This window comes from Enhydra lutris, unplaced genomic scaffold, assembly GCF_002288905.1.
Source record: "Enhydra lutris kenyoni isolate GAN:26980312 unplaced genomic scaffold, ASM228890v2 scaffoldscaffold42, whole genome shotgun sequence".
NCBI classification, from domain to species: Eukaryota; Metazoa; Chordata; class Mammalia; order Carnivora; family Mustelidae; genus Enhydra; species Enhydra lutris.
This window is the reverse complement of record NW_019154126.1, coordinates 14,650,105-14,670,286: the sequence shown is the minus strand read 5'-3', so window position 1 is coordinate 14,670,286 and position 20,182 is coordinate 14,650,105. Positions and strand designations below refer to the sequence as shown.

The 20,182-nt window shown below is 34.5% G+C and overlaps 1 protein-coding gene across 2 annotated transcripts in view; it reads left to right on the top strand.

Annotated features, from left to right (window-relative positions):
* The window catches only part of LOC111155572 (enhancer of polycomb homolog 1), a 66,269-nt gene that overhangs the window by 30,257 nt on the left and 15,830 nt on the right, over positions 1-20,182 (top strand). For both annotated transcript variants that reach the window (XM_022515818.1, XM_022515817.1), the window contains exons 2-6: positions 7,013-7,172; positions 17,412-17,557; positions 17,940-18,146; positions 18,523-18,671; positions 19,549-19,708. In XM_022515818.1, coding sequence (XP_022371526.1) covers positions 7,013-7,172; positions 17,412-17,557; positions 17,940-18,146; positions 18,523-18,671; positions 19,549-19,708 — 822 coding nt within the window. The remainder of the gene's footprint in view (positions 1-7,012; positions 7,173-17,411; positions 17,558-17,939; positions 18,147-18,522; positions 18,672-19,548; positions 19,709-20,182) is intronic.

Here is a 20,182-nt window from a genome sequence, read left to right as displayed (position 1 = left end):
GCATTTTATTTAGACTGATACTTAATCATTTTTCTGCAATGATATTTTAAAGTATTGTAATAAGGCAGAATATTGTACTAGATGCTGAGCAGGTTAACAAGATAATTATATTATCTTCATCCTTAAAAACAATCAGAGCACCCAGATAATACAAGAGAATACATCTTTTAAAGGAAAAAATACATAGGTTAATTAAACATAGTGTCTACATTTTGGAGATCTGTATATAAACAAATAATTGCAGTTTCTAAGTAGAGACTGTAGTACTGTAGAAGCATAAATTGGGGAGCATTTCTGCTGAGGGGAGAGGGAGGAAAGATAATTTTAAACCAGACTTTGAAGAACAGGTGGGAATTTTCCATGGTGGAGTGGGGGCATGGTGAATGGTGATGTCAGGAGATGTATCCATCCATATGAGCAAAGGCACAGAGCAGATGTTTAAGATACATTTGCAGTAATGTCTCTTCAGACAGGTTTTATCTACACGTAGCTAATGTCACTCTCATTTAATCAATAAAAATGGTGTTTTCTGATTTCTCAAATACAAGTGACATGCCCTGTTCAGAGCCAGTTAACCCTTTCACATTAACTGCCAATGCTTTTAACAAAGACCACAAAAAGCCACCTGGAAGGGCAATATTTTTCTCGGGGTAAACAAAAATAACAAAGAGGAGATTAAAAGAAAAAACATTAACTACTGGTGCGAAGAAAAGGAGGGATGAGTAGGGGTAAAAAAAAAAAATACAAATAGGTAGCAGAGTGATTTGCAGGATTTCGGGTTTAATGAGGAAGCTAGGATTCTTGAGTAGGTGTCTGTCTGTGAGACCCATGCCCTTTCGGTGTACTAGGCAGGCTGAAATAACAGGAGTGAATACTTTTAGAGCCCAGTGCCAATAGCACAGTTCAGAGAGACATGGCAGTGTGCTCTGAACTTCAGTCTAAAGATCATTGTTTAGTCTTTTCTGATCCTCTTTTATTGTTTGTATTGCTGCGTATAGAAAACATAATTACAGTGCAAGAAGTTTTTTTTTAAGTTATTTGCTGAATAACTTAACCGTAAATTATAGTTTATCTCATTCCATTTTATGTAAGATCAAATATTACAGAAGTCTTTAGATTATTTAATTTTATTTACTTTGTTTCTTCTAAAACCTAACTTGAGAATTTATGCCTCTGTTATTTTATGAAAATTTTGAATTATTCTTGGTGTTTTGGTGATTAATTCTTATAACTGTGCTTAATATAAATATCCTATAATATAAAGAAATTTTTTTTAACCACTATGTCAAACATGTAAGTGGTCTTCAAATATAGTTATCCCCTTTTCTTAAAACAATCTTTTAACTCCCATTGCTGTAGATGTTACCTTAAATGTCCCTTGGCACTAGTGAAAATGGTATTGTCCTTGAAATCCTTTTCCTTTCACCATAATACACCGTACTTTTTCTTCATAGAACTTATCACACTGTACAGTTTATTTTTAGGACTGTTTTATTAGTATCTGTTCTCCCTACTAGAGTGTAAGCTGTGCAATGTTAGGCACTGTGTCTGTTTTAGCTACAACGCTATGTTCCCAGTGCCAGGCACATGGTTGGCACACAATAAATAAATATGGACTAAGTTAACAAGTGAATAAAAGCTTAATCCTAGATATTCTGTTCTATATCTCTAGTTTTTGTTCTATATCAACATTTCCCAAACTGTATTACAAAAGTTCTCTGAGCTATTAATAGATATTTTCTGAAAAAAATATTTCTATGGTCACAGGCCTGAATGACTATCCCTGCTCTGGAACAAGTACAATTTACATTAGCATGTTAAATGCTCTTAGAAGTCCTAAAGTTTAAAAAATATATATGTTTAGAGTCCAGCATTCTTTTTTTAACTGTCAAACTCTTTATTGGACTATTTGAAGTTATTTGAACACAGCTGGCCTGTTGTTGCAAGTAGATTATTCAGAAATTTCAATGACAGTACCTTCAAGGAACTTCTAACTTTTTACATAATTGTAATTTAAAATTGGGATATTTTAGGTATTTAGTCAAGGCATTCAATAATTACTGAATTCAGAACTCATTCTAGTTTATTTCATTTGTTACTTGGCTTCACCATTCTGTATCTTCCTACTCAAAGCAAGAATCTCATTTCCACTTTTAATTTAATGTTACTATTATGTAATTTAGCGTTCTGTTTCCTAGAAATAGGTGAATATAACTTTGGATTTTAAAAATACTTTCTTTACCTGGAAAGCTATAAGTGTATTTTACTCTTAAACTAACTAAAATGGGAAAGGTTTTACTCAACCAAAATGTCTTCTAGAAATTATCGATGTTTTAGGAAATCATTTAGTGAAATGTACTCATATTTTTTTGTCAAAAAGTATTACAAGTACCTTTTAGGAAATAGGAGAAATAAAATTACAAAAGAGCATTTCAAAATTGTACCACCTAGAGATAATCTGTTAACTTCTTGGTGTACATACTTTGAAACTTTATGTATACATCTGTGCATGAATTGATAGATATGTACATATGTCATTTATTCAGCAAAAACTTAAGCACTATGCTTTGTGCCCGGCACTGTTTTAGGGTGGCTGTTTAGCAGTGAACAAAACAGGCAAAAATCCCTTTCTTCATGCTACTTAGGTAGGGCGGGGAAAAGGGGGTGACAACAGTAAACAAGTATATGACATGTCAGAGGATGATAAGAGCTATGAAAAAATAGGTCAAGGAAAGGAACAAAGGAGTATAAAGAGAAGGATTCTTTTGTATATATGCTCATCTACTTTAAGACTTTTTCCTGAATGTGCTTCTGTTCAGTTGCATTTTTTCCTTTAAAAAAAAAAAGTAATACAAATACTCTGAACATCCAGTTTTCAGATTCTTTTTTACTTAATAAATTGATGGTTTTTTCCATATAATGAATATTATTCTGAACTATTTACAGGCTACATATATTCCATTTTATAGAGTATGGTCTATTGTCTATATAGCAACCAATGTGATCATTTTAAAACCTTTCAGCCACTCCTGCTCTTCATAAAAGGACAGATCCTTAACATGATCAGTGACTGCATGACAGGGTGTTAATCGTCTGAGCAGATAGCATCTGTTACTCTCCCTCCTCACTCACTGCGCGCTGGCCATATAGGCCAATGTTTGATCCCCTTCCTGTCTTAGAGTTCGCAGATATACATGGAGAAAGCATAAATAAGAATATATAAAGTTACAGTTATACCTCAGTTGTTGAAGAATACTTTTGTAAGACTCAGAAGAACTTAACCATAAATGCTGTATATTATACACTTTTAGGATCCTTAGTACCCTGTTCTTCTTGATCTAACTTTTTATTATAAGAGTTTTCAGGGGTGCCTGGGTGGGTCAGTCGTTAAGTGGCTGCCTTTAGCTCAGGTCATGATCTCAGGGTCCTGGGATTGAGCTCTACATCGGGCCCCCTGCTCAGCAGGAATCCTGCTTCTCCCTCTCCCACTCCCCCTGCTTGTGTTCACTCTCTCACTGTGTCTCTCTCTGTCAAATAAATAAAATCTTTAAAAAATTAAAAATTTGGGAGCCTGGGTGGCTCAGTGGGTTAAGCCGCTGCCTTCGGCTCAGGTCATGATCTCAGGGTCCTGGAATCGAGTCCCGCATCGGGCTCTCTGCTCAGCAGGGAGCCTGCTTCCCTCTCTCTCTCTCTCTCTCTGCCTGCCTCTCTGTCTACTTGTGATCTCTCTCTGTCAAATAAATTAAAAAATAAATAAATAAATAAAAATTAAAAATTAAAAATTAAAAAAAAAGAATTTTCAAACTTAGAAGCTGAACAGCTATATACTCAAACTCATTCCAAAACTGTTCCATGTTTGCTGTATTTTTTCTTATTGTTTAATAAAATATTTTTATAATTGAACCATTTGAAAGTATGTTATGCACATCATGAGACCACCTTAGGGGAAATAATTTTCTTGACTGTTAAAGATAGGAGAAAATTGTGTGAAATATTTTATAAAACAAAAAACTACAAATAAGATTTTTTTTTAAGCAGTAAGTATTCACTCTGATACTGATAAACAAAAATTTGAGTTCACAGTTATGGAAAATGGATAAAACCATAAGGAAAAATCTTTCTACAGAACACTGTTCATACTAGAGAAAGTATAAATGGTAACTACTAAGCATATGGAAGACTCTTTAGCTTTTTTAATAATGAAAGATATATTTGCTACCATATGTTGGAGAGTTAGTAGGTCTCAGGCATTTTTGTCTTAACCACAATTCCATATGGTAGTATACTGTGTACACTTACAGGTAATAAAACATACTGGGTTAAATCTCTTGTCTCAAGTCCTAAAGTCCTAGAGCTACTAAACCCATCGTGCCAACAATTCCAACCCAGAGCCTCTGGATTACCAAAGTCCACGTTCTTAACCAGCTCTCTATATTGCCTGTAAAAATCAAAACACTTTAGAGGTCCCACTTCCCACCTAGAAAGTAACTTACGGTTCATCTAGAAAAATAAACGAGAAAGCCAGGAATATTCAGAAAAAGAATTACCATGGAGGAATTGCCTTACTAGATAATAAAATGTAGTATGAGGCTAAACTTTACGTTAAATACTGGCATGAGAGACAGTTTGGGTAGAGTAGGAAAAAAGCTTAGGAATACTCTCAGATGCAAGGGAATTTTATTCTGTGATACAGGTACATTTATAATCATTAAGGGGAATAGATTTTTTTTTTTTGCATGACAGTAGAACAAGTGGCTTGCCATTATCTCTCCTTATACAAAAAAAAGATAAACTGTATTTCTCACATGTTCTCTTACATAAGAAATTATGATAGAGTAATTATTCTGAATTAGGAACAAAATGCAAATTAAGAATACTGTACCTTGCTTTCCCACGCCCTCCTTGAGTTTGGTATGTATATGGGGCATAGGTTAAAGAAAATTTGTCTTGACATTTGAAGGAATCTGAGAGTAGAATAAGTATACATGTGACTGATTTCCCAGCTGGAGCTTACAGAGGCACCCTTTGTCAATAGATTAGGGCCAGTAGATATAAGAACAAACTATACTAAAGTATAAGAGGGTACGTTTAGCCATTAGAGAGCCCAAATCAAAGATCAAATTAAGTTATAAAAATGAGAGTATTTGTTTACACCCTAGTTTTTGACTGTACAATTTATACCTGTTATTAAGCATGACAAAATCATAAGGGAAAAGATTAATGTGACTAATAGAGCTTTTTTGCATGGAAAAAGTAAACAAAATGAAAAGTCACACTTCAGGAAAATATTGGGAAAATTTATTACAGGGGGCTAATTTCCTTAATATTAAAAAGGAGATAATATATTTAAATGTTGAAGACGAAAAGTAGTTCTTTTGAAAATGAGCAAACAGCAGTAACATTTAAGAAAAAAGTCATCATTATAAAAAAAAATTAACCTAAAATGACAAGATGGGTGATTTTAAAATTTAAAAGAGTCTTTACAAAGATATTATAAGGACGGGCGCCTGGGTGGTGCAGTTGGTTAAACATTCACCTCTTGGTTTTGGCTCAGGTTTGATCTCAGGGTTATGAGATCGAGCCCCACGTAGAGTCCATGCTCAGTGCCGAGTCTGCTGGAGATTGACTCACTCTGTCCCTCCCACTCGTGTGCTCATGCTTTCTTTCTCTCAAATCTTTAAAAAAAAAAAAAAAAAAAAAAAGATATTACAAGGAATGATAGTGTATGTTGTTGGAACCTCATTATGCCCTTTGAGGACTTTTTTGTAGTTGTCCTACAGATGTTTTTACAAATCCACAAAGATGTTTTGTATATAATAGTACAGGTATGATTTTTGTAGCATTCAGGGATAAGAACAGGCATTTAGGTTGTCTCCAGGGGATTTTTTCCAATTAATTAGTGTCTCGTTACATTATGGTACATCCATATAGTGGAATACAGTGCAGCTGCTGCAAAAGTTGTAGGAGTGTCATTATAGAAGGATCTCCAGGATCTAGCTAGTGAACCAAAGCCCTAATGATAAAGCTCAGATATGTTGCATGGTAGAATTCTTTATGACTTTTAAATCCTATATGAATATATATTTTTAATTAAAATAGGGTACTTGTGAGAACCGGAATTTTCTGTTTTCATACCATTGGAATACTTTTCATCTCTGAACTTATATTTTATATGTTTTTTAAAAGCTAGTTTAAATTTAATGAAGTGTTTACCAAAATTCAGTGATGATAGGGCTGACTAAGAACAGATATTTTTATGGCAGCTGGTGGTACCACAAATGGCTAAAATCTTCCTGTGTGGTGACTAAACCAGAGTTTACTTGAGTACCTGTTATATACTAGGTATTATACTAAACATTTTTTGCACATTTATCTTACTTAAATCTCCAGCCAGCACTATAAAGTAGATTATTTTTCTCATTCTATAGGAAACAGATTTAGAAGACTAAAGTGTCTTTCCAGGAGTCACAGAGTCTGGAAATTCATAAGGGGTTATTGAGACAAAAGACCGGATTTGAATGTATCAGTTTCATCAAATAAAAATGGAAAGGATACTCTGCCCTCCTTTGAAAAGATCGTATTAGTTGGTTTGTATGAAAGTGCTTTCCAGATTTATGGAGCATTCTGTGTAAAGGAGATTAGAATAATTTTTTTTTAATCATCCATGGTCTGCTTTCTTCATACAAACGTAAATGTTTTAACCGTTTTTTCTTTGAATCTCATCTGTAAAATGCAAACTCAAAGTAACAGTTTAGTTAGTTTTTTGGAATCTTTAGTATAATTTAACTCAATTTCAGTATTGTACATTTCCTAAATTGAGGAAGTATGTGGTCTAACAAAACCTTAATTCTGCTTAAAATGTGCTTACCACTAATTGTATTATTAGCATCCTCTCAAGGCTACTAAAATCCTTCTGGTTTTAAAACATATGAACAAAAACATCTTAATACGGCTATACATTCTGATTACTATTTTTTGAATATATAAACTTACTTTTTCTTTCTGTTTCTAGGAACACCATCTTCAGCGGGCTATTTCAGCACAGCAGGTATATGGCGAGAAGAGGGATAATATGGTCATACCAGTCCCAGAAGCAGAAAGTAATATTGCTTACTATGAGTCTATATATCCTGGGGAATTTAAGATGCCAAAGCAGCTCATTCACATACAGCGTAAGTAATTACTCTTTTAATTATTACATTTTCTATAGCTATTTTCTGCTTAACTCTTGACACATTTTTACCTGTTCAAGGCCATCTTTGGTGCCCATTTTCAACTTTTAAAATTGAGATTTCTGGGGCGCCTGGGTGGCTCAGCGGGTTAAAGCCTCTGCCTTCGGCTCAGGTCATGATCCCGGGGTCCTGGGATCGAGCCCCACATCGGGCTCTCTGCTCAGCAGGGAGCCTGCTTCCCTTCCTCTCTCTGCCTGCCTCTCTGCCTGCCTCTCTGCCTGCCTGTGATCTCTGTCTGTTAAATAAATAAATAAAATCTTTAAAATTGAGATTTCTGCCTGACAACAGAGATGGCATTTTCATCCTAAGTTTTTGGTTTCATCTCAACATGTGATCTTATACTACTTTAGACAAATAGGATAAAGAATATACCTGAGATGTAGAAATGGTTTTCTTACTATTCAAAAATAATGGGGGCTCCTGGGTGGCTCAGTCGTTAAGCATCTGCCTTTGGCTCACGTCATGATCTCAGGGTCCTGGGATAAAGTTCTACGTTAGGCTCCCTGCTCAGCGGGAAGCCTGCTTTCCCTCTCCCACTCCCCCTGCTTGTGTTCCTTCTCACTGTCTCTCTCCCTCTGTCAAATAAATATACAAAATCTTTAAAAAAGAAAGAAAGAAAGAAAGAAAGACAGAAAAGAAAAAGAAATAGTGATATGAGTAGCCTTAAAGAACATCTTAGTAAAAGTCGCGCACCAGCAAACTTTTTCTAAAAAGGGTCAGTGTTTATCTTAGCCTTTTTGGGTCATTCAGTCTGTCACAGGCCTTCAGCTGTACTGTTGAAAGAAAGGCAAAATCAGCAGTTGACAGTAAGTAAACAAATGGGCATAGCTATGTCTCAGGAAAATTTTATTGAGAAAAAACAGATGGCAACCCAGTATTGGCCCATGGACCAATAGTTTGCCAACCTCTGATCTGTGATCCTGCTAGCTTTTAGTGTTCTAGGTGGTAACTGGTTTCACTTGGTAGTGATGAGTTCTTCATTAGCACTAATCCTTCGATGGCTATCACCTTTGATGGTGAATAACTGAGAGCTTACAAACTTCAGAGAATACATTTCATTTACTCAGTCCCCAAGTAGTTGACAACTTTAAAACATAGTTGAAAGTTTACTAAGGTAAGAGGCGCCTAGGTGGCTCAGTCGTTAAAAAAAAGTTTACTAAGGTAAGAGGCGCCTGTGTGGCTCAGTCGTTAAAAAAAAGTTTACTAAGGTAAATTGGGACAGCTTTCATTGTTGTGTGGTTGACCTTTCTAATGAAGAGGGTTTTCCAGTGACCTGTCTAAACTTTTTTCAGGACCATGTAAATGTGTGCTGTTTTTAGAAATTATTTAAAACTACTTAACTACTTTTCTCATTTAACCTTTCCTCCATATGATCTAGTTTCTGTCAGGGATTCTAAATATTTATTTTACTATTTGTTAAATACAAAAATCCAAAAATAAACATAGTGCCTGTATTGGCTCTTATCAGTACTGTATTGGCATTTGCTATTTTTAACTTCATGTTTTTTCCTCTTTAATTCTAACTTGCACCTTAATTTATTGATTTCATTTCGAAGAAAATATTTTTTTCTAATTTACTAAAGGTTACTTTGAAGTGAACTAAAATAAAGTGGTATGTGCTTTCTTCCCCACTCACATGTTTAATACATATAGGACATAGACACAGACATCTTAAACAAATTTGACCAATATTAATCAAATTATTATTAAATTATTTATTATTATAAATAATAGTATATAGCTAATAAAATTATTATTAAATTAGTAATCAAATAACAGCAATAAAATGGCAGCAGAATTATAGTTTATTTGGGGAGAAAAGTAATTAGTACAAATTTGAAGTATGTTGTCTCTGGAAAGATATATACATTGGAATATTAATCAAGATAGTCTGCTAATTAGTATTAACTACCATTGAGTTTCTTTTAATATTTTGTTTTAAATAATTATAAATTCACAGGACAGTATATTTAGCTTTGTATACCTCAATCAAGATAACTCAACTGTACCATTGCCACCAGATTCCATGTGTTACTCCTTTATAGCCAAACCTAGACCCTGGCAACCACTAATATGTTCTCCATTTCTACAATTACATCAGTTCATGATTATAACATAAACAGAATCATGCAGTGTATTTCCTTTTGAGATTGGCTTTTTTTCACTTAGCGTAATATCCTTGGTATCCGTCCAACTTGTTTCATGTAATACAGATCATTTCTTCTTCTTGGTGAGTAGTACTCTATAATATGTTTGTTTAACCATTGACCCAGTGAAACAGTTGAATAGTTTCTAGGTTTTGACTATTACAAATAAAGCTGCTATGAACATTCATCTGCAAGTTTTTGTGTGAATGTAAGTTTTTACTCCTGGAATAAATACCTTCGAGTTCAGGTGCTGGGTCCGTTTTTAGTTTGACAAGAACTTCCATAGTATTTCTGAGAGTATCTGTGCAGTGTTACATTATCTCGAGCAGTGTGTGTGTGATCCAGTTTCTCCTTCTGTATTATTGTTGGCAATTGGAGTTATCACTTTTCTACTTTAGCCATTCTAGTAGGTATGCAGTGATATCTCATTGTACTTTAAATTTGTATTTCTCTAAATGGCTAATATGTTACATATCTTTTCATGGGTTTATTTGCCATCTGGTGAAATGATTGTGCATGTGTTTGCCCGTTTTCTAATTAGATTATTTTAACAATTGAGTTTTAGGATTCTTTTATTTATATATTCTAGACATAAAGTCTTTGTCATACATGTAATTTGGAAATATTTTCTCTCATTATATAGTTTGTCTTTTCATTCTCTTAGTAGAGTTTGTCACAGAGAAAAAGCTTTTTATTTTGATGAGATCAAGTTTAATCAGTTTTCCTCTTACAGATCATGATTTTGTTACCAACTCTAAGAACTCTGCCATTCCCTGGGTCTGAGTTTCTCCTGTGTTCTGTTCTAGAAGTTTACAGTTTCACGTTTAAGTGTATGATCAGTTTTGAGTGTGTGAGGTTTAGGTCAGGGGGGGTTTGTTTTAGGTTTGGTTTTGGTTTTTACCTCTGGATGTGCAGTTGTTCCAGCATCATTTATTAAAACAGCCCTCCCTCCTTCACTATTTGCTTTTGCTTCTTGGCCAGAAATCATTTAGGCATATTGATATGGATCCATTTCTGGGTTCTGTGTTCTATTCCCTTGATTTCTGTTTATTCCAAGATAATACCACTGTTTTGATTACTGCAACTTTATAATAACTCTTAATATCAGGGAGAGTCATTCCTTCTTTATTTTTCTCTTTCAAAATTGTCTTGGGTATTCTAGAGCCTTTCCATATAAATATTACAATAAGCTTGTCTGTGTCTACAGAGAAACTTGCTGATATTTTGATAAGAATTAGATTAAACCTATAGATCACTTTAGGGGAATTGACATCTTTACTATGTTGAGGTTTCAGTCCATGACCACGGTATGACGCTGCAAGTGTTTAGTTCTTTGATTTCTTTCATTAACACTTTATAATTTTCATCATATATATTCTGACCATGTTTCTTTAGATTTATAACTGAATGTTTTATTTTCTTGGAGCAATTGAAAGTGGTGTTGCATTTTTTATTTTGGTTTCCACTTGTTCATTGTCAGTATACAGAAATGCAGGTGAAATTATTTATCTTATGTCCTATGGCCTTAACTGAATTGCCTATTAGCTCTAGGAGATGTTTGCAGATTCTTTGGGTTTTTTTCACGTAGACAGTCATGGTGAAGTCTGCAAATAAATACAATTTTGTTTGTCCTTTTCAGTCTCTCTGTCTTTCATTTCTCTTTCTTCCATTACTATAGTGGCTAAAACTTTTAGTACAATGTTAAAATATAAGTGGTGAGAGCAGACATCTTTGCCTTGTTCCTGATCTTAAAAGGAAATAGTTAAGTCTTTCAACATTATGTATTATATTACCTGTAGGTTTTTTGGTATTTGCTTTTTATGAGATTGTCATATATGTGATTTGGAAATCTTTTCTCCCAGTGTATAATGTGTCTTTTCATCCTCTTAACAGAGTCTTTCACAGAGCAAAAGGTTTCTTTGCTGAGATCTGGTTTATAGATTGGGTTTTTTATTCTTAATGTACCGAGAGTTATCATGAATCGGTGTTCAATTTTGTCAAATACTTTTTTTACATCAATGGATAACATCGTGTGATTTTTCTTCTTTAGCCTGTTGATACGTTAAGTTACACTGGTTGATTTTCAGATACTGAACCAACCTCACATACCTGGAATAAATCTCACTTGACTGTAGTGGGTTTTTTTGTTTTTTTTTTTTATACCTTGTTGGGAAGGATTTTATTGGATTTTATTTGTTTTATTTTATTGAATTTTGCATCTAGGTTCATGAGAGATTGTTTGGCTATGTACATGTGTGTGTGCATATGTGCATGTTCTGTATTATTTGGTTTTAGTATCAGTGATAGTGGCCCCATAAAACAGGTTGGAAAGTGTTCTCTTATTCTGTGTTGTAGAAGAAATTGTGTAAGATTTATGTTAATTCTTTAAAAGTTGGTATTGGCTTTTAATACACTACAATAAATAAAAAATTATTAGAGTATAGATTTCTGCAAAGTTAAAATTGAATTTTGTCTGCCAGGTGGTCTAGTGAATTCCTTACAAAGTATATGTTACCTGAATTATATATATGGACTGGTTTATTTTAATTTCCCGAATTTCTATTGTGTAAATCTCTTAAGCTAATGTTACACAAACTCTCCATGGGAGTTTTTAAAAAGGTGATAATTACTATTCTCTAAAAAAAAAAGCAATGGTCAAACATGTTTGAGAATGATTGCATATTTTATTCCCTTACCTGCCCCCTGAGTCATAAGGCATATTATCATATTTATGATATTTATATCTATAGGCTCTAGAAGTCATGTGGCTTAAAAAAATTTTTTTAACCCAGCATTTTTCAGTTTTATTTATTACATGTTCTCTATTAACACTTCATTGAACATTAGTTTGGAAAAGTTCAACTCAGTCCTTATCTTCAAGTGACTTAGGGACTTAGGGAAGAGATCATAATTTTCTCCCTTTTATCCAGTCAGAGCTTTGAAGGAAGAAACCCATATTATAACCATTATCCCCTTCTTTAGTTCCAGAGTTTGGGTACTTTGTAAGCTATTTCACTGAGTGCTTGGCACTCAGCATCTCCTGATCCCAAGGATCATGTAATGTTGTTTCTCTTTTGCTGCTGATCTGTAAGGCTTCTAGATTATACAGATAGGACTTCTTTCCTATTTATACTGGAAGAAAGGACAAAACAGTTTTGAACAGAATAGACGGGAGTAATTTTTTTACCCCCTGCTTTTTGCATTTGGGTTTCAAGGCTCTCCTGTTAATCCTGAAAGGAAGCCTTTTTTTAAAGGGTAATCTTGATGTACATTTATATATGTGTATGTGCCTGTGTGTGGAGATACATACATATATACATATATATATATATATATATATATATATATACACTTACACACACACACACACATTTGTAGCTCTGTCCACTGGAAGAGCCAAGAAGCAAGATTATTCAGTATCAATGAACACAACTACCACCTCTTCTTTAATCCGTTCTCCATTAAATAGGACCAATAATCTGGAGTAATGGCTAATTCCAGGACTGTGGAAGGGGAGGTGCAAGATGAACCTGGGGGCGGGGGAGGGGGGAGATGAACCTGGAACTTCTTATGTCAGAAATTAACCATTTAAAAAAAAAAATGACAGGCATATCACAAGGACATAGGAATTTCTTCCACTGGCTGGTTCTGGGACAATTTAAGCAACAGAATAATTAAACATAATAATGAATTGTAAAGCATTGAAAAATGGAAGAATTCAGGTGTCCATACTGATAATAAAAAATGGTGAAGAGTAATCTCATGCCACTTCTGTAGTACAAAGCCAGAAGCTGAGTGGTATAATATGAAGAGATCACTGGAATTGGAAGATCATTTTTGCAATTATTGTGACCAAGATGGAATCGTTTAAGAATCATCAGCGTGTTCTCAATATAAGAGGAAATTTTGATGAGGAACAGGATATTTGCATGATCTTAAGCTCTTCCTTCCAAATGTTCATCGGTTACAAGGAGGGGGCAACAAACAATAGTTGTGCAGTGAAACAATTAGGTAATTTCTCAATTGGCAATGAAGATTATCATTACTTGTGAGGAACAGATGAACATTGTGTGCCTCTAGACGTAATACCGTGAGAAGGTCTAAGAAAGTTGAGTATGCAGTATGCCATCTAAGAATGCATAGTCTAATCATAATGGGAATAATAATAATGTTCTTTTTTTTTTTAAGATTTTTTATTTATTAGACAGAGATCACAAGTAGGCAGAGAGGCAGGCAGAGAGAGAGAGGAGGAAGCAGGCTCCCTGCTGAGCAGAGAGCCCGATGCGGGGCTCGATCCCAGGACCCTGGGATCATGACCTGAGCTGAAGGCAGAGGCTTTAAGCCACTGAGCCACCCAGGCGCCCCTAATAATAATGTTCTGAGGAAAGGACTATATTCTTCAAAACATCAGTGTCTTAAAAGACAAAGAAAGGCTATGGATATGTTCCAGGGATTACATTCTATTTCTAATTCACAATTTGTGCCATTTTAGGGCCCAAATATCCTTCCACTGTTGGTGTTATAGACATACATACTGAGTCTGAGCTACATATGGCATTTGTTACATAAATATTTATATACATTTCATCTGTGCTACTTGACTCTAAGCATAAGGGCAAGGACTGTGTTGTGTAATATTCTATCTTCTTTAAAAATAATCAGTTTAGGGGCTCCTGGGGGGCCTAGATGGTTCAGCATTTGCCTTCAGCTCAGGTTATGCTCCCAGGGTTCTGGGATTGAGCCTCACATCAGCCTCTGTGCTCAGCAGGGAGCCTGCTTTTCTCTCTCTCTACCTATGCTGTTCCCTGCTTGTGTTCTCTCTCTCTCTCTCTCTCAAATAAATATATACATAAAAATAATAAAAACAGTCAACTTAAATGTATGTACTGTTGTGTTCTTTTTTTTTTTTCTTTAAAGATTTTATTTATTTATTTGACAGACAGAGATCACAAGTAGGCAGAGAGGCAGGCAGAGAGAGAGAGAGAGGGAAGCAGGCTCCCTGCTGAGCAGAGAGCCGGATGCGGGACTCGATCCCAGGACCCTGAGATCATGACCTTGCCGAAGGCAGCGGCTTAACCCACTGAGCCCCTCAGGCGCCCTGTTGTGTTCTTTTTGCTTAGAATTATTTTCTACTGTATTGTCTCCTCCATACATGGAGGAGATACATTCTCCTCTATGTATTTTGTTTAAACATACACATATCTGGGTTTATCCCTATCAAAATATTTTTAAAAGAGTTAGCTTCTATATTATGGCTCCTGTTCTTAAACAATTATTGGCTAGCTAGGTCACATTTTAATTGACAGACCTTAATTACAAGATGCAGTCCATTTGCCTATTTCTCTGTAGACCCTGTTTTCTACTTTGAACACACTGGGTAACATGACCCAGAAAATTTGAAGATTCTCCTCTTTCTAGGACCATGATAGCTATGTTACATCTTTATCAGCTGCATTTGAGCTGTTATTTGGAAGGGGCAGGTTGGGCTGAAGCTAAATTACACTTTCATCATTGGCTCTGGTTTTTTTGGTCAAATGAAATCCTAAAGTGAATTTTACATGTTAGCATTTTTCTGGGGCTTTAGTATTTTTATGTCTAAACAAGATTTGGTTCTCATATTTTAAGATCTTACATGTGTTTGCACATCTGTAAAAGGAGAGCTTCTTGCAGAGATGAGAGCAGTCTGACCCTCAGGTGCTTGTTAACTTTCCTTAGAAAAGACACTGAGCTCCCTAACCTAGGGATCTTCCTTTCCAGTCTTGATTGCCTTCTCCAGTATGTTGGATGTGACTTGTCATTCGTGATATAATATATGTCAGATAAAGCGATATTAGGTTAGCTTGTTCTGTGAATAATTAAGTTTTGTAGTATAATTTGATCTGAAAAAATTTATAGTGGAAAATGCCAAGTAATATATAAATAAGGCCCTAAACATATATAAAATATGCCCTTAAGAAGCAGAACAATGCTAGTTGGTCCCTATCGGTTTGGCTTTCTGGGTTGTCAGGATCACCACTGTTTAATAGAACTTTAAATGATGATAGAAATGTCTTATAATTTGTGCTTTCTGGTGCAGCACTAGCCACATGTAGCTATTTAATATTGAAGTGTGGCTAAGCTGACTAAGGTACAATTTTAATTTAATTAAATTAGCTAATGGTTACTCTGTTGAACAATGCAGATATGAATTGTTTTGGTTAGGGACCCAAAAAAACAAATGTTTTGATTTCACAAACAGTATTTAATCTACTTTAGGATCTGCAGAAGCTCTGTTTACATTGCAGTAACAGAAAAAAACAGATCATGGAAAGTCATTGGAGGGCCTATGGGTGTAAGAAACATGGGTGTGGAGGTGTTAACATATAGAGATTTTCATGAAGGAATCTATATTTTAATTAGGAATAGTAACAGAAGTGTAATATAGGTCAAAGTAGAAAATGAACAATGATATAATATGTTCAATTCCACAAATATTTATTGGATTCCTGTAGGCCAGATACCTTGTTAAACTTGAAGCAGGGAGGGCAGGTTTGAGGTAGCCAAAGGGTCCCCTTTTGTACCTATCACAAATATCACTAATGGATGAGTGCATATTTTTTGAGGGCTTCCCTCCTCCCCACGTTAATAGAGGCAGTATCAGAATGCTTTTCAGTAGAGTACTGCAAACAGATTTGGCATACAAGATGAACATGTTTATTGTCTTTGCAGAGATAAATAAGTCACAATGCCTCTTCTCAAGGAGCTCCCTCATATTCTAATATTTATCAAGTAGATTATAAAGTATGTATAGAAAATAGTACAAAAGAAGGGCATTGATCTAGAATAGGAATATTTAACCTTGGTGCCACAGTTTTTAGGGATATTTGAATGCCTTGTAATCTATGCAGAATGTTACATGTTCACACAGTCTTTTTCTGGGAGAGGGTTCATAGCATCAATAAAAGATAAAAGTGGCTGGGAACGACTTCCTAGTTGGAGGCAGTTGGGAAGGAATACCACAGGACTTGAAGTCAGGCTGTTTGCAGTCATTTGCTAGGTGGGCAGGCAGAAAACAGCCAATGTAAAGGCCTAAAGACATGAAATAAATAGCATGCTGTATGTAATAGGTGAAATTTGAGGGGTGCCTGACTGGCGCAGTTGGTAGAGCACATGGCTCTTGATCCTCAGGGTTGTGAGTTCAAGCCCCCTGCTGGTGTAGAAATTACTTAATAGAAAGAAAAGAAAAATATATGAAATTTGATACTGCTACCTCAAAGAGTACTGATGAGACTAGAGAGATGAAGTCAAAAAAGTCCTCATACAATGCTAAGGATTTGGATTCTGAGATGATGGGAAGTTAAGAGGTATTAGGGAAAGATGTGAGACATTTTGATATCAAGCTGTTTAATAGTTATTGTTAGCCTAGTTTAATTTTGATACATAATTGACATTTGATAATACAGCGTAGAGCAGTGGTTCTTGGCCTTTTTTTCAAATCTTAACAAATATAAGAAATACATCACATTTCTGTCACCATGACAATGATTGTCATGCGAAAACAAGCCCTCTTAGCAGAAGTGCACGCGTTGAGAGATAGCTATTACTGTTATTGGCAGTGGCTTCTAACACTTCAGCTTTAAATACTATTCCCTAAGCATTTGGTAAGGTAGTTATATAATCTGTTAAGTAGGATTTAAATATTCTAGAAACAATCTTATTTAAAGACCTTTTATATTATATCAAACCATATGAAATCGCTGGTATTTTATCATTTTTAGCTATCAAATTTTCATACAGCTGAATCCAGTGTATTTAATAATCTCTTTATGTTCTTAATAATGGGCTTCTAGTTTGTTTCTGAGATGGGAGAAGGGGTCACATCCATTGTCTTTTATGACTGTATGTCTGTATTAACAGTAACTTTAAATGTGGGAAGCATAACTTTCTTCTTTCTTTAGAAAGTCTGGATTTTGTTCTTATCCAGACATCTGTTGAGAGGTTTTTTGTCAGTGGATTCACATAGTAAATGATTGCTTATGGTTTCTTCTGTCAGCTTTTAGTTTGGATGCTGAACAGCCTGATTATGATTTGGATTCTGAAGATGAAGTATTTGTGAATAAACTGAAAAAGAAAATGGACATCTGCCCATTGCAATTTGAGGAGATGATTGACCGTCTAGAAAAAGGCAGTGGTCAGCAGGTACAACTTCACTGTATATATAAGTATGTGTTTCCATATATATGGAAACAGGATAATGTGGGGGTGAGGATAAGTGAGCAGACTCTGGAATTAACAAGCATGAATTCACATCCCATTTCTGCCCAGTACTAACCTGTATAATCTTGAGCAAGAAGTCTAAAAAAAAGTCTCTGTGCCTCAGTTTTCCCTTCTGTAAAATAGAGATGATAAACAGGAAACGTGAAAATTAACTAAACTAATGTGTATAAAGTGTCAGTGACTGACATGTATAAGGCACTCCATGTTTGCTGTTGTTGATACAGTTGTTATTTTGATTATTGTCATTAAAGTTTGAAGTACTTTTGAACCTTATATGAAAATGACATAATGATTTTACATTTAGCCAGTCAGTCTGCAGGAAGCCAAGCTGCTGCTAAAAGAAGACGATGAATTAATTAGAGAAGTTTATGAATACTGGATTAAAAAGAGAAAAAACTGTCGGGGGCCATCTCTTATCCCATCAGTAAAACAAGAAAAGCGAGATGGTTCCAGCACAAATGATCCTTATGTGGCTTTTAGAAGACGTACTGAGAAAATGCAGACTCGAAAAGTAAGTGAATTTAGAAAACTTTTTTTGTAATTTTTTTTGATGTAAGAAAAATTATTTATACTTATGAATATCTCTGCATTGGAAGGTTGTATTTTAATTTATATTTAAATACACTGTCTATACAAAATAATGAGAGAAGTATTAATTTAAAATGAATCAACCTTGGATTCATTGCACAGCTATCAATGATAAATTTTAATGTTAAACTTTTTAAAAATCACATATAAAACTGATTTGCTGGTGATCCATATTCCCTTTCAGTGTCTTTAAATTCTAACCAGCCATACAAATATATGTATTCTTATATATTAGTAGCTGTGTTCAGAATGCCACTAGTTGGAAATGTTATTGACAAAAAGCAACTTCATATTTGCAGAATCGCAAGAATGATGAAGCCTCTTATGAAAAAATGCTTAAACTGCGTCGAGATCTGAGTCGGGCTGTTACTATTCTAGAGATGATAAAAAGAAGAGAAAAGAGTAAAAGGGAACTATTGCACTTAACACTGGAAATTATGGAAAAGAGGTAAAGTATACTTTAATATGGTCAGGAAGTATGATACCATTAGCATTTTGTGTATTAAGGTATCGTACTTAAGCAATTAACCCTAGAAAATACCTTCCTTTAATAATAAGTAGAGACTGTTATATGTGTGATATGATACACTTTGGATAATTTTACATGTGTTTCTCTTTATTTTCATTAAAATTGATTGGATTCAGTAAAATTAAAATATGGCAGGTATACTCTTATTCTTTTGTCTTCATTTGAGTTGAGAACAAGGCTGGAAGGGAGAGGACATTTGTCAATTCTAAAGTTTTTAATTTACTCACTAGATGGTACTGATTTTTTCTTTTTTTTTAACACATGCTGGGATTTTCAACAGAAGTAAAAAGAAGGGAGGGGAAAAGTCCCATACTCTTAACATTCATCCATTTGTCAATGTACACAGTGAAAATTTCAAGCCTCACTCTCCTATATCCTAGTCAGTATCTCCAAAGAAAACCACTATTACATTTCTCATAATTCATTTTAGGAAAATTAGTTTTAGGGCACAAATAATTCAAATTACCAGAAAGTTCTTCAGCACCATTTTAGGCATTAATTTCAGCATCTCCACCAAATCTTTCACCAAAATTGTTAAGTTAAAATTCGAACCTTTGTTTTTTCCCATAGTCATCTATTCATGGTGCAAAGATAAAGCTATAAGCCAAAAACGAAACAGAAAAAGACAAAAGATTATGTAATCTTTATTTTTAATAAGCATTCAGCAAATTGTCAGAGTTTAATCTTACCTTAAGGATACTTGGTATTTATAATCACATCTCAGTTAGGTGTTGAAAGTCCTAAGAATTTACAGAACTAACTTTAACTTCTGTAGCTTTCTTTTTTATTATTTCAGGTATAATTTGGGTGACTACAATGGAGAGATCGTGTCCGAGGTTATGGCACAGAGACAGCCAATGAAACCTACTTATGCCATCCCCATCATCCCTATTACTAATAGCAGTCAGTTTAAACATCAAGAAGCAATGGATGTGAAGGAATTCAAAGCAAATAAGGTGATAAACATTTTTGTGATAATAGTAGCTGATAACAGAATGGCATTTTATCATTAGAGTGAAAAAGAAAAATACATATAAACCCTACCATGAAATATGCTGCAAAGTCAGCTTTTGATTCAGGACAGAACGATGCACCAGTAGGAATTGTAAAGATAGATACCATATAGATGAACTTTTCAATAATTTACTTTTCCCAAAAAGAACCATAATGCCATAAACTACCTAAAACTTGATACAAATATTTGGCATATGTACACAACCATGATAACTTCCCGTGATCTTTTTCTTCCCAACAAGTATCATTTTTGCCTCTAACCTTTCTTGCCTTGTGCATACTTCATACTTCTTCTAGCCTTTGTTTGCTGTCTGTCACCTGCATACATATTTTTTTCTTTCTTTCTTTCTTTCTTTCTTTTTTTTTTTTAAGAAGATTTTATTTATTTATTTATTTGACCGAGATCACAAGTAGGC